Raw genomic sequence first — 26,028 nt, forward strand, 5'->3', positions numbered from 1 at the left:
ATTGAATCCCGACACTTGAAAATGTACTGGAAAGTAGAATGTGAAAGGAAAATATCCAAGCCAGCATGGTATTGTGCATCGTTGGTATCATTCCACCCTGAACTGTGGTATACTAACCTACATACCTGTAATGTATGTAGTTTCCTGGCGTGCCATAGGATGGCACTGACACTAACAGTATTATGAAGTGTAGTCTATTGAATTAGTCTGACAGGTAGTACGTTGTTCTGTACCCGCATCCCTGGCCTCAATGTATCAGGAAATTGAGAACATTGGTAGAATAAACAGATTATGATTAGGACGAGTAAATCAATCACAAGAAGGAGATTCATACTAATTATTTATTAATGGGCTAAAAACATACACAGACAAATTCTATTTAAAAATGGTCATTTTTAAAAATCAACCATAAAATCTGTACACCAGTATCATAGTACTAGACATGCTGCACTGGACTGACAGGCTTATGCAACTACCATGGCTCAATGACTACAGAAATGTTTCACGTTTTCCGGGAGCTGTTAATATGCGAACCACGGACATTCAGCAAGCAGCAACAGACCTACAGTGCAACATTTCACAGTATCATCTAGGACATATGTCTGATCATTTGCCCCAAAAATTATATTGGTTTAGTTCAGCTGGACAACATGTTAACACCAAATCACACAGACAGCATTGACATTACAGCACTTGACTTATTTAGGCATTCTTAATAACAGCACATGGCTCCTTAGAACGTGACCCATTATACACAAGTGGTCCACAGAAAGGGATACCAACACGTCACAGAACGTTGCTGCAAGGTTGGTTCCTCTTTTATTTTGCGGAACATATGAAGACAAATACAGGCAGAATTTGCATTTGAGAGACCCATTACACCACTATATAACATAATGGTCAATAGTTAGTCTAAGAGGCAAATGGAAAGGGGGGGGGGTATCCTATAAGTTCCTCTATGGCTAAAAAAAAAAAGAGCAAAATTTAGAGAGGGGAAAACTTAAATGACTTGATTCCTTGGCAGACATTTTTCATAGTTATTGGTGGTCCATTGATAGCAGCATTGGAACGGAGGATAGAAGTCTTGGGAATAGGGTGCCATTTGGGACGCAGACCAGATATACCGTGGCCCTGGGTCTCTGGACACTGCTTATTGGGCGCTTTCCATTTGCGAAACACTACCTCTTAAAACAACACCTCAAGAATTTGAACAGTACCTTCAACATCTCTTAAAAAATAGTGTACTTTTTGTCTTTGAGGCGCAAGATGAATAAATCATTATAAAAATTAAAATAAAACTTGTTAAAACCAAGTCATATGTTCCAAACCTGGACCTTCTCCGCCACCACGCACCAGTTGGCGTGGTCGAAGCAGGAGTAAAGGACGTGGAGCTCATGGACGTGGCTCTCGATCAGCTCCGCCAGCTCGCCCTCCCGGAACACGTGGTAATAGCGCAGACACGAGGCGGCCTCCGGCTCCCCTTCACTGTCCTGTTTGAGGTCTCCTGGTGGGCCTGCTTCCCTCTCCCCTGGACCCTCTGTGTGCTCCCTCTGGTAGGAGGAGACCAGGTCAGGCAGGGCCACAGAGCCACACTCCTGGACCAAGGCAGTAGGGACACTGGTCTTCTCTGTGGAGTTGGAGTGGTTGTCGTTGCCATGATCTCTCTGGCTCCTGGCTAAGTCTGTGACCGAGTCAAAGACATCTTCCTCCGAGTTGTTCCTGGAGAAGCCAGAAAAGAGGCTGGACAGCTGCTTGATGAGGCCCGCTCCTCTGCCTCTGCGGCCGACCTTTCCCCCCTCCGCCTCCCCAAGCCGGGAGGAGACGGTGCTGATGAGTTCCCTGGAGGTGGATCTGGAGATGGTCAGGCTGCCAAAGTCAAAGACCGAGTCCAGGGAGCGTGAGAAGATCCAGAGCCTGTGGCTCTGATGGGGACTGCAGGTCATTTCCTCTTTGTCCAGCATGGACGATGTGCTTTTCACCTTCCTGTTCTTGTTGCTGTAGAGGCATTCTTGGATAGTCCAAACACACACACAAAAAATATTTTAGGGGTTAAGAGCGTTGCTCAAGAGCACAACAGCCTGGGATTGCACCTGGGATCAACAACAAAAAATAGCAGCCTTCCAGATATTAAACCGGCAACCTTTCGGCACCTAACCAGCTACCTACCGCTCATGCTCTGTACAGCGCCCCTCCTCCTGGGTGTGGGCCGCTCCCTGCCCAGGGTGGGGGACGGGGGGTTGGGGTTCCAGGGCACAAAGATGTCCTGCTTCTGAAACTTCCGCCGTGTCTGCTCCATGGCCCACACGTAGATCATGATGCGCCCGCCCACACGCAGGGTCCTTGCCATTTCCTTTATTGCTCGAATACGACGCTCTTTGGTGGACAGATGATGGATGACTAGAGAGGGAGAAAAAACATTTTGAGGGTTGGAAAGTTGAGCAGTTCAGCAGTGCAACTAGGAAAGTGGTGGGCATTGGAGCTTCTTGTACAGTATTGTCACACGTTCAACAGATCTTTCTGAATGGCAAGTTCAGAATGGGAGGGGGGCATTGAGATAGCGAAGAGGGTTCAATAATAGCATAAGGGGCATCAAAATATTTATTTATTTCAAAAGTTTTAAATTCAAATGACTTCCTGAATTGACTTCTTTCAATATGAATTGACCCCAATACTGATGGGCTGGATTGGAACCCACTCCAACGTCGCTATACTTGTGCTCTGAAGGCAGCGGCAGTAACTGTTCGACCTCCGAGGCCACTGAGGGGCCAGTGTTTATGATTATTAATACTGTCCTAGGGCAAATGATCACCCGAATCCTGCCTACTCACGAGTTGGTAATTAGACACCGCTTTACCTTGCAATAAAAACATTCATTATTTCCCCAAACATACCCTTGTTATCTTGGTAACCTGGCTGCCGAGGCAACAAGGGCGCTGTGCCAGGAAGTGTATATCATGTCAACTATGAAACTGGCCTCGTTTTCAACATTCGATTCATGTCACAACCGCTCTGATTTGAAGTGAAGCACTGAACATGAACAGCTACATGATACCTAAGCAGAGGCAGTATGTTAAATGGGAAATTTGGGATTCAAAAACAAAACGGAACCAGACACTTTTTTGGGTAAACAGCTTTGGGATGGGGCTGGAGAAATGGAACCACTCAAATTCATAGACAGAGCTATGGTTGCAAGGACTGACCATCCATGAGATCAAAATGATTTTTAACCATGTTTTGAAGCTGTACAGTATTTGTTTACAAATTACGATTGCAACATTTACAAACAATGGAGTAAAACCAGCTTATATTTTAGATGATGAGGTAAGACAGTTCAACTAAGCTCATGAGGCATGCATACATTATATTTAAGCAGTAAGGCCCGTGGGGGTGTGGTATACAGCCAATATACCACGGCTAAGGGCTGTTCTTGGGCACAACGCAACGCCGTGGTATAGCCGTGATATATTGGCCATATATCACAAACCAGAGGTGCCTTATTGCTATTATAAATATAAATTACCAAAAAAATGTAGTTACCAATGTAACTAGAGCAGTTAAAATTAATGTTTTGTCGTACTCATGGTATACATTCTGATATACCACGGATGTCAGCCAATCAGCATTCAGGGCTCAAACCACCCAGTTTATAATCAGTGGCCATATATCATGAATTTAGAAGTCCAAAAATGTATGTACCAATCCCACATTGCCCCTTTAAATCGAAGAGAGATGGATAAATGAATGTGATGCATGTGATCCTCACGCCAAAGACGATTTTCAAATGTAAATTGGATATACAAAGCTTTTTTTTTATTGAATTGAATGAAGTGCCCAGTTAGCCTAACACTGGGTCCCAATTCACTCCCTACCACAGTTCTTGATTTGGGCCGGAGCTTTCCAGAGCACCGTACTGGCACCTCTAATTTTTGGGGAATTGCATTTTGGCTCCTCTATAAAACAAAGTAGCATATCGCAGGCCCAGATTCACATACGGAGGTTAAAAAAAAGTTGATCAAAGCACGAAGGCAGGATCTGCATTGAATAGCCATGGAAAGCAGGCATTCAGTTCCTGATTCCGTTTTCTTCAAGTGTATTTGCCGCTAGTCTGTGAATCGGCATGACAGTAGACTGTTAAAGATTGCGTTGGTACTGAAAAGGACACAACTTCCAACATCTGATTCAGTATAAGCAGGCCCAGGCCCTGGTGAGGAGAACTAAGAGGTCATGTTGGCGTTGGTTCTGTGACACCAATGGAAGGGCGACACCTGTGGGAGAAGTGTGGGGGATGATTAAGACGATGAGTGGGGTCAGAAGGGCGTGGGATAATCCAGTATTGATGAGTGGGGCCAGAAGGGCGTGGGATAATCCAGTATTGATGAGTGGGGCCAGAAGGGAGTGGGATAATCCAGTATTGATGAGTGGGGCCAGAAGGGAGTGGGATAATCCAGTATTGATGAGTGGGGCCAGAAGGGAGTGGGATAATCCAGTATTGATGAGTGGGGCCAGAAGGGAGTGGGATAATCCAGTATTGATGAGTGGGGCCAGAAGGGAGTGGGATAATCCAGTATTGATGAGTGGGGCCAGAAGGGAGTGGGATAATCCAGTATTGATGAGTGGGGCCAGAAGGGAGTGGGATAATCCAGAATTGACGAGTGGGAAGGATGTGCCAGTAACAGATGAGGAGAGATGATGTCCAAAGCATTTGTCCAAGTGAAAACCTGGTTAATTTGTCAGATGGAAGGGCAGAGAGAGAATGAGAGAGAAGCATCCAGGAGTGCTAGATAGGAGTGAGGATGTAAATTATGCGTTGAATGCACAAAAGGGAAATAGGTAAGACTGGGTTACCTTCACCTGGGAAATTTGAGGTGTGCCATGTTATGTTGGCCCATCTTATTGTTGAGGCACTGGATAAGGAATTGGTGTTGTACAAGAGTGTGGGAGGAAGGTAAACTATAGTAGTGGTACCAATCCGAAAGCCAGGGAAGGACACGAGGCCAACAAGCTATCGGCCAATAGCTTTAACATCACATGCATTTAAGATTATGGAACATATGATTACAGAGAGGCTAACTTACTTCCTGGAGTGCAAGGGGCTAGTATCGCCACATCAGAGTGGGTTCAGGAACGTTAGGGGACCTATGGACCCAGTGCTCTGCTTAGAAGCAGAGGTCAGTAAGGCTCAAGTGAACAAGGAGACAGTTGTATCTGTCTTTTTTGATGTGGTCAAAGGTGTATGATATGATGTAGAAGGAGGGGTTGTTTATCGAGCTCAATATTCCGGGGGTTAGGAGGAAGAACGTACACCTGGATAAAGGATTTCCTGTTTGGAAGGTCTATCCATGTGAGGTTGGGGAAGCCTCTCAGGCAGCTACCTGGTGGATAATGGTACACAGCAGGCGAGCGTGATTAGTTCTCTGTTGTTCTCAATCATGATCAATAATGTGTACTCTCAGGTACAGCCAGATATTGGGAGGTCGTTATTTGCAGATGGGGCCTTATGGAAGAGGGGAAAAATGTGCCATACATAGTCAAGAAGGTACAGGAAGCAATTGAGGAAGTAGAGCGGTGGGCATTAATGACTTCTTAGGGCTAGGCCCCTTTTTTCTCAATTTCTGCCTGAATGATGTGCCCAAAGTAAACTGCCTGTCGCTCAGGCCCTGAAGCCAGGCTGTGCATACAATTGGTACCATTGGAAAGAAAACATTAAAGTTTGTAGAAATTGTAAAATAATGTAGGAGAATATAACACAATAGATATGGTAGGAGGAAATCCAAAGATAAACCAACCGTATTTTTGTTTTTTTGAGAGACCATCCTCTTAGAAATGCAAGAGAAAGCTAATATTGTAAAATAGCTCCCTGGATGTAATTCCTATGGCTTCCACAGGGTGTCAGTCTATGTTCAAGATTTCAGGCTTGTAAACTTCAAAAACAAATAATAACAGTTTTCGTATGAGGACACAGACTTGGAAATCTGTGTTATTGCACGCCACGATGAAGTTGCGCACCTGCTAAAATTGGTTTCCTATTGAAAGTAAGACAATATTTAATCTTTATATTTGAATGTATGAAACCTGTGCCGGTGGAAAAATATTTTGATGTGGGGCGCCGTCCTCAAACAATCGTATGGCATGTTTTCGTTGTAATAGCTACTGTAAATTGGACAGTGCAGTTAGATTAACAAGAATTTAAGATTTCAGCTGATATAAGACACTTACATGTACCTAAAATGTTTCAAATCCATAATATTTATTAGAATTTATTTTAATTACGCGCCCTCCCCGCTAGCGGGACACCGATCCTTAACATGTGGGGATTCAGGTCCTCTGTAGATAAAACTCAGACTGTGTTCTTTACCAGGAGGAAGGTGGGAGATGAGGTATGCTTGAGGTTATATGGGAGAAACTTGGAGAGGGTGGGGGCCTTCAGGTTCCTTGGGGTATACTTTGACACTAGACTGACCTGGGCAGAACACATTGAGAGGAGTGGTGGGAAAGTGTAAGAAGGTGCTAAATGTGATGCTCTGTCTAATGGGGAAGGAGTGGGGGGCTGGGCTTTCCTTATTGAGGATCATGTATGTTGTATTAATCCAGTCTGACGGGGAAGGAGTGGGGGCTGGGCGTTCCTCATCGAGGACCATGTATGTTGCATTGATCCGATCTGATGGGGAAGGAGTGGGGGCTGGGCGTTCCTCATTGAGGACCATGTATTTTGCATTAATCCGGTCTGATGGGGAAGGAGTGGGGGGCTGGGCGTTCCTCATTGAGGACCATGTATGTTGCAGTGATACGATCTGATGGGGAAGGAGTAGGGGGCTGGGCGTTCCTCATCGAGGACTATGTATGTCGCATTGATCCGGTCTGACGGGGAAGGAGTGGGGGCTGGGCGTTCCTCATCGAGGACCATGTATGTTGCATTAATCCGGTCTGACGGGGAAGGAGTGGGGGCTGGGCGTTTCTCATGGAGGACCATGTATGTTGCAGTGCTCCGGTCTGACCGGGAAGGAGTGGGGGGCTGGGCGTTCCTCATCGAGGACCATGTATGTTGCATTGATCAGGTCTGGCGGGGAAGGAGTGGGGGGCTGGGTGTTCCTCATTGAGGACCATGTATGTTGCAGTGCTCCGGTCTGACCGGGAAGGAGTGGGGGGCTGGGCGTTCCTCATCGAGGACCATGTATGTTGCATTGATCAGGTCTGGCGGGGAAGGAGTGGGGGGGCTGGGTGTTCCTCATTGAGGACCATGTATGTTGCATTGATCCGGTCTGATGGGGAAGGAGTGGGGGGCTGGGCGTTCCTCACTGAGGACCATGTGTGTTGCATTGATCTGATCTGTAATAGACTATAGCAGTGAATGGTTAGACAGCCCGGACCTCATTTGAATGGCTAGATGTCATACAGGGGCAAGGACTCAAAATATGTAGTGGAGCATTTCAGACCTCCCTAGTGTCTGGACTACAGGTGGAGATGGGGGATATGCCATTGCAGATTAGGAGACACCAGCTGGCAATTAACTATTGGGTCAACCTACAGGTACACGGGGTGTCATCCTGAGAAAGGGATTTTACAGGGATGCTGGGAACATGAGCGAAGACAGAACAGAGCGTTGGGTGGGTAATACCCAGACGAGGGAGACAGGACTGTATGGAAGGGAGTTTAGTCCAACGGTAGTTATTCCTGTGAATCCACCATGGCTGCTCCCGCCTCCAGTAGTCTGACAGTGTTGGGGAGATTATGGAAAGATAAGGAGGGTGTTGATCCATCTGATTTGTTTAAGAGACATCTGGATACTGTGTACTTTTACTTCACTACATTCCAAAGGAAAATTATGTACTTTTTACTCTATACATTTCCCCAGACATCCAAAAGTACTCGTTACATTTTGAATGCTTAACAGGCCAGGAAAATTGTGAAATTCACGCACTTATTAAGAGAACACGTGGTCATCCCTACTGCCTCTGATCTGGCAGACTCACTAAACACATATCTATATTATGTATATAATGTCTGTTTTGGAGTGTGCCACTGGATATGCACACTTTAAAAAAACAAAATGGTGCCATCTGCTTTGCTTAATATAAGGAATTTGAAATTATTTATACTTTACTTTTGATACTTAAGTATATTTTAGCAATTACATTTACTTTTAATACTTAGGTATATTTAAAACCAAATACTTTTACTCAAGTGGTATTTTACTGGGTGACTTTCACTTTTACTTCAGTCATGGGCAACCATCCTCAGAGGTGGCACTCTTTTGTTCCAGCCCTGGTCTAACCACATTGTAGCATTAACATCAGCTGCTCAACAGAACCTCAATAAGCAGACTAGGGTGTTTCACGGCTAGATCAAAAGACAAGCCCGCACACTCAGGAGCTCTCCAGACGGAGGGTTGACCACATGTGACTAACCGTGCAGTTCTACTTTGTGGGGGTTAAGTGCCTTGATCAATGGCACAATGGCAGGAGACGGTAGGTCTACATGGGATCAGACACAGCAGCCTTCCAGTGTCAATAATGCTTACTTTTTCATGTAGGCTATAATAATAGTCATGAACAATATGTACAAACCCTTAACAATGAATAAACAGAGGTCTCTATAGCACAATGTAATTTGTGAACTTCGATGAACATAGTCTAATGGACCGACCTGCAAGAAGACAGCTCCTGCACTTCTTTCATCCCAAGTCAAGCACTGCTTATACCTATCCAGACACTTCCGATATGCAAACATTGTAGGGTTAGGCCCGAGGGGGAGTGAGGAGGACAGTGAAAAGAAGGTAATGGTAGCAGGAGTGTGAGTCAGAATGCAAGCCAGTTGGTCTGACCCCCAATTGAACAGGGGTCAGACACACTAACCGCTAGACAACACAGGCCAGTACCCTCCCATGTTGAGTGAAGCATAGGCCTACCTGCGATAGAGAGGACACCGTCAAAGCAGCGATCCCTGTAAGGCAGCCTGAGGCTGTCACACAGCTGCACCTCGTGGCCCTGGCTCCAGGCAGAGTCCACCAGGGGGCGACAAACGTCACAGCCCAGCTTGAACACACTGCCGTTGATGTGCAGGTACTTGCCATTGCCACAGCCTGTGATGGGGATGAGGGCAGACAATCAACAACAAACACCAGGTCCCAGTCCTGATTCTCCACCCTTCTCCCAAAGTGTGCACTTGCTCACTCACAATCATAGATTTCAAAGAATTGGATTGGTGTAGGCACTGGCTGGAGGGAGTTTCCACCATTGTTTAATCCATGACCGGGAGTATGCATGTGCACCCTTTCGGAGAAGGGCAGAGAATCAGGATGCAGCCTAGATGTCAACCCCAGGAGAAAGACATGCATGAGGCCAGTATGAAATGGCACCCTATTTGCTTGCCTATATGGTGCACTCCTTTGGGAGTGCTACTTGTGTTTTGACATTGACATCATGACATCATTTTTTTATTTTTGATTTCACCTTTATTTAACCAGGTAGGCAAGTTGAGAACAAGTACTCATTTACAATTGCGACCTGGCCAAGATAAAGCAAAGCAGTTCGACACATACAACGACACATAGTTACACATGGAGTAAAACAAACATACAGTCAATAATACAGTATAAACAAGTCTATATACGATGTGAGCAAATGAGGTGAGATAAGGGAGGTAAAGGCAAAAAAAGGCCATGGTGGCAAGGTAAATACAATATAGCAAGTAAAACACTGGAATGGTAGATTTGCAGTGGAAGAATGTGCAAAGTAGAAATAAAAATAATGGGGTGCAAAGGAGCAAAATAAATAAATACAAATAAATACAGTAGGGAAAGAGGTAGTTGTTTGGGCTAAATTATAGGTGGGCTATGTACAGGTGCAGTAATCTGTGAGCTGCTCTGACAGTTGATGCTTAAAGCTAGTGAGGGAGATAAGTGTTTCCAGTTTCAGAGATTTTTGTAGTTCGTTCCAGTCATTGGCAGCAGAGAACTGGAAGGAGAGGAGGCCAAAGAAAGAATTGGTTTTGGGGGTGACCAGAGAGATATACCTGCTGGAGCGCGTGCTACAGGTGGGTGATGCTATGGTGACCAGAGAGCTGAGATAAGGGGGGACTATACCTAGCAGGGTCTTGTAGATGACATGGAGCCAGTGGGTTTGTCGACGAGTATGAAGCGAGGGCCAGCCAACGAGAGGGTACAGGTCGCAATGGTGGGTAGTATATGGGGCTTTGGTGACAAAACGGATTGCACTGTGATAGACTGCATTCAATTTGTTGAGTAGGGTATTGAAGGCTCTTTTGTAAATGACATCGCCGAAGTCGAGGATTGGTAGGATGGTCAGTTTTACAAAGGTATGTTTGGCAGCATGAGTGAAGGATGCTTTGTTGCGAAATAGGAAGCCAATTCTAGATTTAACTTTGGATTGGAGATGTTTGATGTGGGTCTGGAAGGAGAGTTTACAGTCTAACCAGACACCTAGGCATTTGTAGTTGTTCACGTATTCTAAGTCAGAGCCGTCCAGAGTAGTGATGTTGGACAGGCGGGCAGGTGCAGGCAGCGATCGGTTGAAGAGCATGCATTTAGTTTTACTTGTATTTAAGAGCAATTGGAGGCCACGGAAGGAGAGTTGTATGGCATTGAAGCTTGCCTGGAGGGTTGTTAACACAGTGTCCAAAGAAGGGCCAGAAGTATACAGAATGGTGTTGTCTGCGTAGAGGTGGATCAGAGACTCACCAGCAGCAAGAGCGACATCATTGATGTATACAGAGAAGAGAGTCAGTCCAAGAATTGAACCCTGTGGCACCCCCATAGAGAATGCCAGAGGTCCGGAAAGCAGACCCTCCGATTTGACACACTGAACTCCAACAGAGAAGTTGGTGAACCAGGCGAGGCAAACATTTGAGAAACCAAGGCTGAGTCTGCTGATCAGGATGTGGTGATTGACAGAGTCGAAAGCCTTGCGCAAGATCAATGAATAGTAATGTTTCTTATTGATGGCGGTTAAGATATCGTTTAGGACCTTGAGCGTGGCTGAGGTGCACCCATGACCAGCTCTGAAACCAGATTGCATAGCAGAGAAGGTATGGTGAGATTCGAAATGGTCGGTAATCTGTTTGTTGACTTGGCTTTCGAAGACCTTAGAAAGGCAGGGTAGGATAGATACAGGTCTGTAGCAGTTTGGGTCAAGAGTGTCCCCCCCTTTGAAGAGGGGGATGACCGCAGCTGCTTTCCAAGCTTTGGGAATCTCAGACGACACGAAAGAGAGGTTGAACAGGCTAGTAATAGGGGTGGCAACAATTTCGGCAGATCATTTTAGAAAGAAAGGGTCCAGATTGTCTAGCCCGGCTGATTTGTAGGGGTCCAGATTTTGCAGCTCTTTCTGAACATCAGCTGACTGGATTTGGGAGAAGGAGAAATGGGGAAGGCTTGGGCGAGTTGCTGTGGGGGGTGCAATGCTGTTGACCTGGGTAGGAGTAGCCAGGTGGAAAGCATGGCCAGCCGTAGAAAAATGCTTATTGAAATTCTCAATTATAGTGGATTTATCAGACTTTGAAGCAAGGCCATCTCAGAATGACTGGTACTTTTGAGTGTGAAAACCAACCCCCTAGCGGGAAATTAAGAATATCACACACCATCTTAGAGAGTAGCTGAAAGCAAGAGTCAACCAAAGACTAATTTGCTTGTCAACAACGAAACATTGCATCATGAAATCATTCAATAGCAGGTAGAAAACCTTAGGCAGCGTATGTTGTTATTGGACTTTTTGTTCGTTTCAATTAAACTCAGGCCACCAGAGATAGTCAGTGGTAGGACAGACCGAGGCCAGTATTAAGACAGAGACACATACCCACTTAATGCATGTCCATCAGCAGTAGAACAGACACAGTAGCGTACATACCCACGTCAGCGATGATACTGCCAGGCTCATGGTCCAGTAGGAACTGGCGCACCTTGGGCCAGGCCTTGTAGCGGCTGTCGTTAAAATAAGGAGCAATCTTCTCATAGACGCTGTGCACATGCTCCCTCTCCAGCCGAGTGGCAGCCTCCTCCATCACGGTCATCCAGGCTCACTCATAAAACCAGCCCACCTCAGCCGCACAGCTACAGGGCAGACAATAACAACAGGTTGGATTTCCAAGGGAGAGGTAGCATTCCAAATCATACCCCTATTCCCCAGTGTACTACATAGGAAATAAGATGCCATTTGGGACATAATTTGAGTGTCCTTATGGGATAAGTTCAGGACAAGTAGTCCCTTGTCCAGTGGTGTAAAGTACTTTAAAGTAATACTTAAGTCATTTTTGGGGTGGTATCTGTACTTTACCTTACTATTTATATTTTTGACAACTTTTACTTCCTGAAGAAAATAAATGTACTTTTTACTCCATACATTTTCCCTGACACCCAAAAGTACTCGTTACATTGAGTGCTTAGCAGGATAGGAAAATGGTCCAAATCACACACTTATCAAGAGAATATCCCTGGTCATCCCTACTGCCTCTGATCTGGCAGACTTACTTAACACAAATGCTTTGTTTGTAAATTATGCCAGAGTGTTGGAGAGTGTCCCTGGCTATCAGTAAATAAAAATGTAAAAATAAAATTGCGATGTCTGGTTTGCTAAATATAAGGAATTTTAAATGATTTATACTTTTACTTTTGATACTTAAGTATATTTTAGCAATTACATTTACTTTAGATACTTAAGTATATATACAATCAGATACTTATAGACTTATACGCAAGTCGTATTTTACTAGGTGACTTTCACTGTTACATGAGTAATTTTCTATTAAGGTATCTTTACTTATAGAAAAGTATGACAATTGGGTACTTTTTCTACCAATGCCTTTGTCCCATTTCCACCCACCCAAAAATCAATTCCGTTCATACAAAACACAACCCTGGCCTTTTTGTTCAGGACAGGTAGTCCCTTGTTCCATTTCAAAACATTTTCTGTCGTTTTGTTCCTACAGAACACAACCCTGGCCTTTTAAAATGTCCCTACATGATTAACAAAAGTATTCTTAAATCAATCAATATAATGATTGGTGTGAGAATTACAATGCCAGTATGGATGTCAAACCCAGCAACATCATAGCAGATTTAGCATGATTGCTAGAGGTCAAGAAAGGTTCAAGGACAGGCAAAATAGAGGATCCTTATGTCATTAGGGACAGATCCAAATTCACAGAATGATTACCTGGAAGAAAGTCATGCTTTTTCTATTTCAGGCAAAGGGAGGGTTTAATATATATATATATATATTTTATCTGGTCCAGGGGAGGGTCATGTAATATGAAATGTATTACATTGCTATATTTCTAAGTGTTTTAGAATTATTTGCTTTTAGGATATATAAACTGTATAAAAAGATCATTCGTAAAAATCCAAATAACTTCACAGATCTTCATTGTAAAGGGTTTAAACACTGTTACCCATGCTTGTTCAATGAACCATAAACAATTAATGACCATGCACCTGTGGAACGGTAGTTGAGACACTAACAGCTTAAAGACGGTAGGCAATTAAGGTCACAGTTATGGAAACTTACGACACTAAAGAGGTCTTTCTACTGACTGAAAAACACCAAAAGAAAGACGCCCAGGGTCCCAGCTCATCTGCGTGAACATGCCTTAGGCATGATGACTGCAGATGTGGCCAGGGCAATAAATTGCAATGTCCGTACTGTGAGACGCCTAAGACTAGAAGTCGACCGATTAATTAGGGCCGATTTCAAGTTTTCATAACAAAAATCGGTAATCGGCATTTTTGGACGTCAATTATGGCCAATTACATTGCACTCCACGAAGAGACTGCGTGGCAGGCTGACCACCTGTTACGCGAGTGCAGCAAGGAGCCAAGGTAAGTTGCTAGCTAGCATTAAACTTATCTTATAAAAAACAATCCATCTTAACATAATCACTGGTTGACGACATATGGTTGATGATATTACTAGTTTAACTAGCTTGTCCTGCTTTGCAAATAATCAATGCGGTGCCTGTTAATTTATTATCGAATCCCAGCCTACTTTGCCAAATGGGTGATGATTTAACAAGCGCGTTCGCAAAAAAAAGCACTGCCGTTGCACTAATGTACCTAACCATAAACATCAATATCTTTCTTAAAATCAATACACAAGTATACTTTTAAACCTGCATATTTAGTTAAAAGTAATTCCTGTTAGCAGGCAATATTACCTAGGAAAATGTCACTTCTCTTGCGAGTCAGGGTATATGCAGCTGTTTGGGCTGCCTGGCTCGCTGCGAAATGTGTGAAGACCATTTCTTCCAAACAAAGACCGTAATTAATTAGCCAGAATATTACATAAGTATGACATAACATTGAAGGTTGTGCAATGTAACAGCAATAATTAGACTTATGGAAGCCACCCGTTCGATAAAATACAGAACGGTTCCGTATTTCCCTGAAAGAATAAACGTTTCGTTTTCGAAATGATAGTATCTGGATTTGAACATATTAAATGACCTAAGGCACGTATCTGTGTGTTTATTATATTATAATTAAGCCCGTCATTTGATATTTGATAGAGCAGTCTGACTGAGCGGTGGTAGGCAGCAGCAGGCTCGTAAGTGTTCATTCAAACAGCACTTTCCTGCGTTTGCCAGCAGCTCTTCGCAATGCTTGAAGCACAGCGCTGTTTATGACTAAGCCTATCAACTCCCTTCTCAAGAATTTCCCTGAATTTAGCACAGTCCATCATTCCTCCAATTCTGACCAGTTTCCCAGTCCCTGCAGATTAAAAACACCCCCACAGCATAATGCTGCCACCACCATGCTTTACTGTGGGGATGGTGTTCTCGGGGTAATGGGGGGGGTGTTAGGTTTGCGCCAGCGTGTTCCTTGATGGCCAAAAGCTACATTTTAGTGTCGTCTGACCAGAGAGTACCTTCTTCCATATTTTTGGGTTGTCTCCCACTTGCCTTTTAGTGTACACCAAACGTGTTTTCTTCAAGCAATGGCTTTTTTCTGGCCACTCTTCCGTAAAGCCCAGCTCTGTGGAGTGTACGGCTTAAAGTGGTCAAATGGGAGATACTCCAAAATCCGCGGTGGAGCTTTGCAGCTCCTTCAGTGTTATCTTTGGTCTCTTTGTTGCCTTCCTTGCCTGATCTGTGAGTTTTGGTGGGCGGCCCTCTTGGCTGGTTTGTTGTGGTGCCATATTCTTTCCATTTTTTACTGATGGATTTAATGGTGCTCCGTGAGATGTTCAAATGTTCAGATTTTTTTATAGCCCAACCCTGATCTGTACTTCTCTATAACCTTTTCCTGGACCTGTTTGGAGAGCCCCTTGGTCTTCATGGTGCCCCTTGCTTAGTGGTGTTGCAGACTCTGTGGCCTTTCATAACATACATATATATATACACATATATATATATATATATACACACACATATATACACACACACACTGAGATCATGTGACAAATCATGTGAAACCTAAATAAAGTCCACCTGTGTGCAAACTAATTATGTAACATCTAAAAGGTAATTGGTTGCACCAGATCTTATTTAGGGGCTTCATAGCAAAGGGGTGAATACATATGCACACACCTCTTTTCAGTTTTTTATTTTGTCAATTTTTTTAAAAACATGGTTATTTTTCAAAAATTTCACTTCACCAATTTGGAATATTTTGTGTATGTCCATTACATGAAGTCCAAATAAAAATGTATTTAAATTACAGGTTGTAATGCAACAAAATAGGAAAAATGCCAAGGAGGATGAATATTTTTGCAAGGCACTGTATTCCACCTCAGTTTCACTTCCATTCACTAAACTCTACTAATCAACTCAAATCAATGGATATTATGTAAGCACTTGTGAGATGCAAGGCTCCCCTGCCCAGTGCTCAGCCTCTGAATGACAAGAGAGACTAAAATTAGTTCACAGGTAACACAAAAAGATCAGCCCCAAAATGAATAACAAAGACTTCTGTGTTTGGGAGAAATTGTGCTCTTGTTTCTTTTCTCTCTGGTAGTCAAGATCATTTAAACAGTACTTTATGTTGCTACTTGCTGCAATTACATTAGAGGCAACAGGATTTTTTTTAATACATAACCAGGTAAAGGTTTGGACACACCTAATCATTCCAGGGTTTTTCATAATTTACTATGTTCTACATTGTAGAATAATAGTGAAGACATCCAAACTATGCAATAACACATATGGAATCATGTAGTGACCAAAAAAAAGTGTTAAACAAATCAAAATCTCTTTGATATTCTTCAAAGTAGCCACCCTTTGGCTTGTTGACAGCTTTGCTCCATCTGTCTCGCTGATTTGAATAGACACAGGCCACTGACCTTTAAATCTCAGCAGTTGCTAAAGGCTTTCTGCTGTGCAATGCGAGTCGGTTAGGCTAATGAAGATACTGCTAGGTAGTGTTACTTCCCCGCAGAGTACCATTGTAGAGATTAAAGAGGAACAGCCAGAGCGGGGCTTGAGCCAGCAATCCTGCAGTTATAGGGAACATGCCCCATCTACCACCTGTGCTATAAGGGCCGCTTTCTAGGACACAGATTAAGCCTAGTCCTGGACTAAACTTTGTAATCATTGTTTTTTGTTTTCAAGTGAAATGTCTAACTGTTTGAGCAGGGTTTCCCAAATTCAGTCCTGGGTCCGTTTAACAGACCATACGACTCTATGCACAAGGACTACTTTGAACAATTTACACAGAACATTTGACAAAAACACATACTTGAGCAATGCAGATGCAAAGTTTGGAAACAGAATGACGGTTTGTGCCATGTGTGTCTCTATTCTGCTACCAAACTTTGCATCGGAGCAGAAAATCGGAGTCTCTGTTACTGTGGAATTTCCCCATACAGTAGTTAGACTGATTATTATTTAACTTCGATTAAGCTGATAATGTGACGAGGGCCTCAGGGGCCACAATAGAGCTAAGAATATACATAACTGTCTGATGGTTTATATTATCTTGTTTGATATTGTAAATTTAATTAATTGATGTACCCTTACCCTACGAAAATATGCTTAATTCTAATCCTAATGTCTAACCCCCATCAGCAGTTTGTAAAATGAAATGCAGTAAAAAATATAAAATATTTAAAAGTGGTTTAACAATGTATTAAGCCAAATATATATTCTAGACAATACACGCATGCTTCTGAAATGTGGTTCACGAGCTCTAATACATTGATTGAAAAGTGATATGATTTACCATACATTGGTAGACACATAAGTAATTGTTGTCCTCTTTTAGACAAATAAAAGGGGAAACTTCCCCTTCAACAACTCATACAGTGGTTCCTAGCCCATTACATTACAGAGTCATTAAAGGAAGGCATCTTCTGTACGGGGGACATCAACACACATCACGCAACGTAAGGTTTTGGAAGCACAAGGACCTTATTTTTCATATCAGTGAGATATCATTATCGAGAAAGAAAAAGGTTAAATTGATACACACCTTTATAAGGTTAGTGTTCCCACATGGCCATATCTCCATTTTACAGCACGTGTTTACGGAAGACAGAGGGACCACCTGTGCTAATTAGCTGCAGTATATAGTATACTCTGAACACCTGTGTGTAATGGAAGGCCGCCAGAAATGTATTATCACTGAAAAATACAGTCTGCTGCAACTGTGACGAAGCAGGTTAAAACAGTTTACAGTGCGCAAATCTCACCATCTTTACGCATCAATCTACAAATAATACCCCATAATGACTAAGTGAAAACACATTTAGAAATGTTTGCTGCTGTATTAAAAAGAAAAACAGAAATTTCACATTTACACAAGTATTCAGACCCTTTACTCAGTACTTTGTTGAAGCACCTTTGGCAGCTACTACAAACAAGTATTTTTGGGTATGACACTACAAGCTTGGCACACCTGTATTTGGGGCGTATCTCACATTCTTCTCTGCAGATACTCTCAAGCTCTGTCAGGTTGGATGGGAGCGTCGCAACACGGCTATTTTCAGGTCTCTCCAGAGATGTTCGATCAGGTTCAAGTCCTGGATTTGGCTGGGCCACTCAAGGACATTCAGAGACTTGTCCCGAAGCCACGCCTGCGTCGTCTTGGCTGTGTGCTTAGAGTCGTTGTCCTGTTGGAATGTAAAACCTTTGCCCCAGTCTGAGGTCCTGAGTGATCTGGAGCAGGTTTTTATCAAGGATCTCTGCACGTTGCTCCGTTCATCTTTCCCTAGATCCTGACTAGTCTCTCAGTCCCTGAAAAACATTCCCACAGCATGATGCTGCCACCACCATGCAGTATTTTTATTAACCTATGTAATTGTAAAAACATGGACCTTGTAGCATTGGTAAGGGCACGAAATCAGCAGAAGGAAAGACAGGTCGATGTACTCCGTGTCGAGTTATTGACAGGTCTTGGCGATCCAATGGTGAAAGACCCATATCATACAAAATATACAAGTAGATTTACCAAATATACACAGGCAATAGCCCAAAGAAATAGCCTCTGTATCAGGCTTAACTTGTCCTCCCTGACCAAGGCCCTACTCCCACGATTGCTCAGTTCGGCCGGGGGGGACAGAACTAGGAAGAGTCTTGGTGGTTCCAAACTTCTTCCATTTAAGAATGATGTTGGCAACTGTGTTCTTGGGGACCTTCAATTTTCAGGATGCTGGGGAAACTCCCTTAAATCCAATCAATTTAATTTACCACAGATGGACTCCAATCAAGTTGTAGAAACAGCTCAAGGATGATCAATGGAAACAGGATGCACCGGAGCAAAATTTGTCTGAATATTTACGCAAATATTTTTTATATAAATTTCTAAAAACCTATTTTCACTTTGTCATTATGAGGTATTATGTGTAGATTGATGAGGAATATGTTTTATTCATTACATTTTGGAATAAGGCTGTAAAGTAAAATGAGAAAAAAGTCAAAGGGGTCTGAATACTTTCCGAATGCACCGTATGATTTGCACTCTTTCAGAGTTCTAAAAGCAAGCACAGCAGAAACTGGCTACTCTTTATTTTACTTTACATACAAAAAACTAAACTAGTGTTTATTCCCAGTGCTGAGCTAGTATTGTAACTGACATGTAACGTTAGCGAATGTTTAATCCCCTCTCGACTGAGGTGAATTAGCTGCACTAGCTAGTAACTACCACAGTCAGGTAGAGGCTAGAGCTGACCCATCTGTCAGACATAGTAATAATAGCTGCCTCATATTGCTAACAGCTTTTGTCGGTATGGAAATGTATGTAGCAGTTGTTTTGAGAGGTTTTATTAGTCAGTATGGCAATGTAACGTTATTGAGCTGTCCGTTTCCCTTGCTAATTCCCTACTTTTCACACTGACACAGTAATACACAGGTCTAACATTACAGGCTTCACTGTCAAGGTGCTCAGTAGAGGTCTGCGCCAGCATCCGCAGCTTTTCATACCTCACCAGCTTTCTCTCCGACTCCCACAAGGACTGGTCCCAAACCCAACTGCAGTCCCGCAATGTTATTTTAGGCGTATGTGACACAGCTCACTTGCCAGCCATGGTCGCAGCAATTTTGAGCCCTATAGGCAATATCAAATGAGCAAAAATACCTTAAAATAGTTTAAATTACCAGGAGATTATCACATGGCCCCGATATTAGGCTATCTGTATTACTGGGCTAGATCAGCCAATATGTTAGAGTTGGAGAGACTTGCACTTTCTCGAGCTATTTTATAGGATACCTTCTAGGAGTGGGAAGATTTTCAGACAGAAATGTGGGTGATTAGTATTTAGAACTTTCTAGGCAATATAGGAAGTACATTTCCTTGGAAAGAGAACTGCGCTGTGCTTCTCTGCTCATGCATAGGCTATATCCTACTCTATTTAATTGAGACCACACCTGATCTCGCAGGTAGCTACTGAACTGTAAGCAGCATGAATAAGACACTTGCTACGTTTTGCTTAGTCCAATAGAATATTGCCCACCTATTAGGAGGACAACTTGCAGGCAGAGGCAAATAAAAGGGTAATCAATACTTAAATGAATAGGCTCACCGGTGCTCACCATAGTAACCTAACCTGTGTGTGCTTTGTGCCTTTTCAATGATGATTCCATGTTTTGATTGCAGGTCGACTCACGTTGGTTGAGCGCCCTCCACTTCTTTCCATTATCATTTTTTTAAATTTTTTTAGACACTGTAAACTGAAGTATAATCTTATTTGATATTTAACTGCCACGTGATTCTCTGCCTATGTAGGCAGCCTACTCTATTTTAATGAGACCACACATACTAGGAACACTTGAACGCTCACGTCCAACTGTGAGAGATAGGCTATTGAAGAAGTTGAAGCAGCAGTGTGTGAATAATGCGAAAAGGATGTGAGGCTAACGCATACCAAGCAGACAGAGGACCGTTTCCAAATAATCTGTGGGACAACAAAAATATTTGAATCCCAAAGTCATCTGTCTGACTGTCCGCAGACAGTGCTGCAATGATCTCTGTCAAACCCGCAGGTCCTTCAGGCGTCCCACAGGAATGGAACCCTGCTCATCATGTCTTAGCAGGACGAGATGGTGACAGGGGTCCCAGCAGGGTCAGACAGCCAGGGAAGACAAGTCTGTGATGTGAAATTTTGCAGATACAATACTTAATTCTCTCAGTGCAGCAAACACTGGACAAGCCAGATGCTATTTTAATGCAGTCTGACAAACCTCCAACGGTGATATACAAACTATCATGAGTTGATATAGGCTTTTCCCGATGACACAAAACATTTGATTTAACTAGGCAAGTCAGTTAAGAACAAATTCTTATTTACAATGACGGCCGACCAAAACGCATCCTGCGGGGACGGGGCTGGGATTATAAATAAAAACTAAAATATAGAACACCACACACATCACGACAAGAGAGACACCACATAAAGAGAGACCTAAGACAACACAGCATGGCAGCAACACAACATGGCGGCAGCACAAAACATGGTACAAACATTATTGGGCACAGACAACAGCACAAAGGGAAAGGTAGATAGAACATTACATCACGCAAAGCAGCCAAAACTGTCAATAAGTGTGTATGACTGCGTCTTTGAATGAAGAGATGGAGATAAAACTGTCCAGTTTGAGTCTGTTGCAGCTTGTTCCAGTTGCTAGCTGCAGCGAACTGAAACATGTCAAACGAAAGTGTGAAGACCTGGTAGAAGCTAGTGATGATGATGAAAAGATACATTTGTTTGAATGTCCAGTAATGTTCATATCATCTCAGACATAAATAACTAGTTTAAGGCCATCAATAGAAAGTACTATATGCCAGTGAAACTGAATAACATGCACTCAACCATGTAAATCCTCTGCTAGAGGTGTATAACACAAAAGGGGACACATTTGCATATGTTATGGTCTTGTGAAGGCTGGCTGAATTCTGGCAAACAGTATGTTCTTTTATCTCTGCATGTCTACAGATTCACTCTTCTTATTGGTTTTGTTTGCTTGGAAATGTTGATACTGGAGACCTATCTGAAGAAACTGTTTAACCAAGCATTTATAGCAGGAAAGAAACATGTCCATTAATTGGAAGGTTGGTTATCCTCCCACAGTGTCAAGTTATGCATCAATAGCTTTGATTTATTACCAGATTAAGGGAGCAACTTGCATAAGGTCTGGATGCCTAATATAGAATACATTATGACTGAAGGAGTCTGTATTGAAAGACATTCATACTTCTGGGGAGATAACAATTTAGGCAATCCCTAGCTGATGGGCTGCTCAGTCCTTACCACGTGGGTCTGCCGTCCTGTGGGTTATCACTCTGGCTTTGGCCTAACACACCCAAAACTAAAAATACATGTTTTCATTAAGATCCTAAACCTGAGTAGGTTGTGTGGGTTGGGGTTACATACGCCTTAGCCAAATACATCTAAACTCAGTTTTTCCACAATTCCTGACATTTAATCCTCGTAAAAAGTCCCTGTCTTAGGTCAGTTAGGATCACCACTTTATTTTAAGAATGTGAAATGTCAGAATAATAGTAGAGAATAAATTATTTCAGCTTTTATTTATTTCATCACATTCCCAGGAGATCAGAAGTTTACATGCACTCAATCAGTATTTGCTAGCATTGCCTTTAAAATGGTTAACTTGGGGTCAAATGTTTTGGGTAGCCTTCCACAATAAGTTGGATGAATTATGGCCCATTCCCCTGACAGAGCTGGTGTAACTGAGTCAAGTTTGTAGGCCTCCTTCCTCGCACATGCTTTTTCAGTTCTGCCCATAAATTCTCTATAGGATTGAGGTCAGGGCTTTGCGATGGCCACTTTAATACCTTGACTTTGTTGTCCTCAAGCCATTTTGCCACAACTTTGGAAGTATGTTTGGGTTCATTGTCCATTTGGAAGACCCATTTGCGATCAAGCTTTTAACTTCCAGACTGAGGTCTTGAGATGTTGCTTCAATATATCCACAATTTTCCTACCACATGATGCCATCTATTTTGTGAAGTGCACCAGTCCATCCTGCAGCAAAGCACCCCCACAACATAATGCTGCCACCCCCATGCTTCACGGTTGGAATGGTGTTCTTCGGCTTACAAGCCTCCCCTTTCCCCCCCAAAACATAACGATGTTCATGATGGCCAAACAGTTCTATTTTTGTTTCATCAGACCAGAGGACATTTCTCCAAAAAGTACAATCTTTCTCCCCATGTGCAGTTACAAACCGTAGTCTGGCTTTTTTTAATGGAGGTTTTGGAGCAGTGGCTTCTTCCTTGCTGAGCGGCCTTTCAGGTTATGTCGATATAGGACTCGTTTTACTGTGGATATAGATACTTTTGTACCGGTTTCCTCCAGCATCTTCACAAGGGCTTTTGCTGTTGTTCTGGGATTGATTTGCACTTTTCACACCAAAATACATTAATCTCTAGGAGACAGAATGAGGGGTCTAACAGCTGCGTGGTCCCATGTTGCTTATACTTGCGTACTATTGTTTGTACAGATGAACGTGGTACCTTCAGGCATTTGGAAAATGCTCCCAAGGATGAACCAGACTTGTGGAGGTCTACAATTTTTTTTCTGAGGTATTTGCTGATTTCTTTTGATTTTCCCATGATGTCAAGCAATGAGGCACTGAATTTGAAGGTAGGCCTTGAAATACATCCTCAGGTACACCTCCAATTGACTCAAATGATGTCAATTAGCCTATCAGAAGCTCCTAAGCCACAGTCAACTTAGTACATGTAAAATTCTGACCCACTGGAATTGTGATACAGTGAATTATAAGTGAAATAATCTGTCTGTAAACAATTATTGGAAAAATTACTTGTGTCATGCACAAAGTAGATGTCCTAACCAACTTGCCAAACCTACAGTTTGTTTTCAAGAAATTTGTGAAGTGGTTGAAAAATGAGTTTTAATGACTCCAACTTAAGTCTAAGTAAATGTCTGACTTCAACTGTATGTTTTTTGTTTCCAAAACGTTCCCTCAGGAACAAAAAAAAATTAAGGTGGGAACGGGGAAGTTACTTGTTTTGGGAGAGAGTGGAGTTATTTACTGGACTGGTGGGGGTCGGGCGTGCAGGTGGCTCGGGCTGGCAGGTCAGTCTGAAATTTGATATAGAGGATGTCTTAATAAAGTCAATCAAAAGTCGACTTAGACTAACAAATGAACAACTTGAAAAACTATTGGTTAAAGGTGCAACAATATTTATTATTGAATTACCTTTGATCTTGTTCAGTCTGATTAATCACATTAAACATACTTAATAATGATCTCTTACCTAGCTTGATGACAGTGGGCATGTTTGCTTACTTTTTGTTCTAAATAGAGACAGCATATTGGATTGTGTAAAAATGCAAGAAAATAGCTTTAGATGTCCCCCCTAAAATCTGGGGGAGGACCACCGCCAGATTATGTCCCCCCCACTTCTAAAACCAAAGTGGTGCCCCTGGTGTACAGTAAGTGTATATTTTGTATTTGTGGAATTATTCCGATGTGATAGTAAAGGGCTTTATGTTTCTAGAATCATATCGCAATTGAGAAATCAATTTATTTTCAGGTGGAGTACTTGGCTGTTTTGGCTGCCAGAGCCAGTCTACCGCTGAAAATAACATACAAGGTTCTTGGACCTTAAAATTAAGAATACATCTTGGGCTCAGTGGGCTAACCTTTTTCGGTTACTGTACCACTGTCGGGCAAATTAATTTTGGTCTGCCTGGAGTACCCCTGAAGTGTCCTTCATGTGCATTTTACCAGTAGGCCTAAGGTCTCATGAGACTTCTCAATTATCAACTGTGGCTAGACCAAGTACCCCTGGTTGAGAACAACTGCATTTGTACATATACTCTAGCTAGCCTAAAGAGACGGCTCTACGTTAAAACTAGAACCACAAATTCACCCGAGAACGTATCTTCGCGTAGCATACTCACTTAAATTTGTATCGCGTACAATCGGCAACAATGTAACATCATAATTACCGTAAATACTTCTGCCGGCCAATTTATCGTGTCGGCTACATGTCAGCAACGGAGGAAATATGTTCAAATCGGTTGTCAGCGTTGATAAAGGCTGAGTGAAATTGGCGTTCTGATTCAGTCCTATTTGACTAGATGGGATACAGTTTATGTCAGAATTGACTTTCCGTGTCAGGTTAGGATAATTTACGCTGCAGGTAAAGCGAATTGATGTAACAGGTCAGGATAATTAGATTAAGGTTATGAAAATGGTTATGGTTAGCTAGAATGAAAAATAATTCAACTTTATTAGAAGTCAATTTGACACAAACAGTCTCCCATCTAGCCATTATGTCCGCGGTCAAGGCACACTGGCGGCGTCTAATCCACGACTGCCATTGGTTAGCTGTCTCACATGACCAACACACACACACACACACACACACACACACACACACACACACACAGAGTGACTATAGAAAGTCTACGCCCCATGAATTTTTACATTTTCTTGCGTTACAAAGTGGGATTGAAATAGGTTGACATGACAAGAAATTGCAATTAAAAGTGAAAATAAAATTATACACATTTTTACAAATTAATATCTAATCTGAGAACATGGCAACCATGTTCTGTGTACGTTTGGTGGAACATTGATGGGATATTCTCCTAACCCACAGAAAACTGGATTCATGAATATTCTTGCAACATTCTCATGAAACATGTCTAACAATATCTTAAATTCTGTGAACATGGTAACCACATTCTGTGAAAATTCTAATTACTTGCCCATCACAGGAACATTCCTATGAAAATGATAGTTAATGACGCAATGAGACTCTTAAAGAAATGTTCTCTAGTTGTGGGAAAGTTTTTTGTTAACTGGGAGCTCACCGGTCCTGTCAAACAAAACTGTTCAAAGGAGTAACAGTATAACTTTAGACCGTCCCCTCGCCCATACCCGGGCTACTGTGTTCTTGGGGACCTTCAATGCTGCAGACATTTTTTGGTGTCCTTCCCCAGATCTGTGCCTCAACACAATCCAGTCTCGGAGCTCAATCCAGTCTCAGACAATTCCTTTGACCTCATGGCTTGGTTTTTGCTCGGACATGCACTGTCAACTGTGGGACCTTATATAGACAGGTATGTGCCATTTCAAATCATGTCCAATCAATTGAATTTACCATAGGTGAAGTCCAATGACGTTGTAGAAACATCTCAAGGATGATCAATGGAAATAGGATGTACCTGAGCATTATTTTGAGTCTTGCAGCAAAGGGCCTGAATACTTAAAAAAATATATACATTTGCAAAAATGTGTCATTATGGGGTATCGTGTGTAGATTAAATAAAAAATGTTCATCAATCAATTTTAGAATAAGACTGTAACGTAACATGGGGAAAAAGTCGAGGGGTCTGAATATTTTCTCGATGCATAGTATACACTGAGTATACCAAAGATTAGGAACACCTTCCTAATATTGATTTGCACCTGCTTTCCCCCTCAGAACAGCCTCAATTCATCGGGGCATGGACTCTACAAGGTGTCGAAAGCTTTCCACAGGGATACTGGCCCATGTTGATACAATGCTTCCCACAGTTGTCAAATTGGCTGGATGTCCTTTGGGTGGTGGACAATTCTTGATACACACAGGAAACTGTTGAACGTGAATAA

At 42.6% G+C, this 26,028-nt stretch overlaps 1 protein-coding gene across 2 annotated transcripts; it reads right to left on the reverse strand.

Moving 5' to 3' along the window:
• Window positions 1–323: 323 nt before the first annotated feature.
• On the reverse strand, window positions 324–24,635 carry trmt9b (tRNA methyltransferase 9B). 2 transcript variants are annotated; one of them, XM_024441989.2, is made up of 5 exons: window positions 24,378–24,635; window positions 11,862–12,064; window positions 8,906–9,079; window positions 2,167–2,397; window positions 324–2,008 (listed from the first exon to the last, which is right to left on the reverse strand). In XM_024441989.2, exons 2-5 carry the CDS (start codon window positions 12,022–12,024, stop codon window positions 1,314–1,316), a joined length of 1,263 nt encoding a protein of 420 aa, XP_024297757.1. In that variant the 5' UTR covers window positions 12,025–12,064; window positions 24,378–24,635; the 3' UTR covers window positions 324–1,313. The 2 variants fall into 2 exon arrangements, with proteins under 2 accessions (XP_024297757.1, XP_042151714.1); XM_042295780.1 differs by lacking the exon at window positions 24,378–24,635 and adding an exon at window positions 23,427–23,488.
• Between the last annotated feature and the right edge of the window lie 1,393 nt (window positions 24,636–26,028).

This window comes from Oncorhynchus tshawytscha, linkage group LG13 (genome assembly GCF_018296145.1).
Source record: "Oncorhynchus tshawytscha isolate Ot180627B linkage group LG13, Otsh_v2.0, whole genome shotgun sequence".
Taxonomy (NCBI): Eukaryota; Metazoa; Chordata; class Actinopteri; order Salmoniformes; family Salmonidae; genus Oncorhynchus; species Oncorhynchus tshawytscha.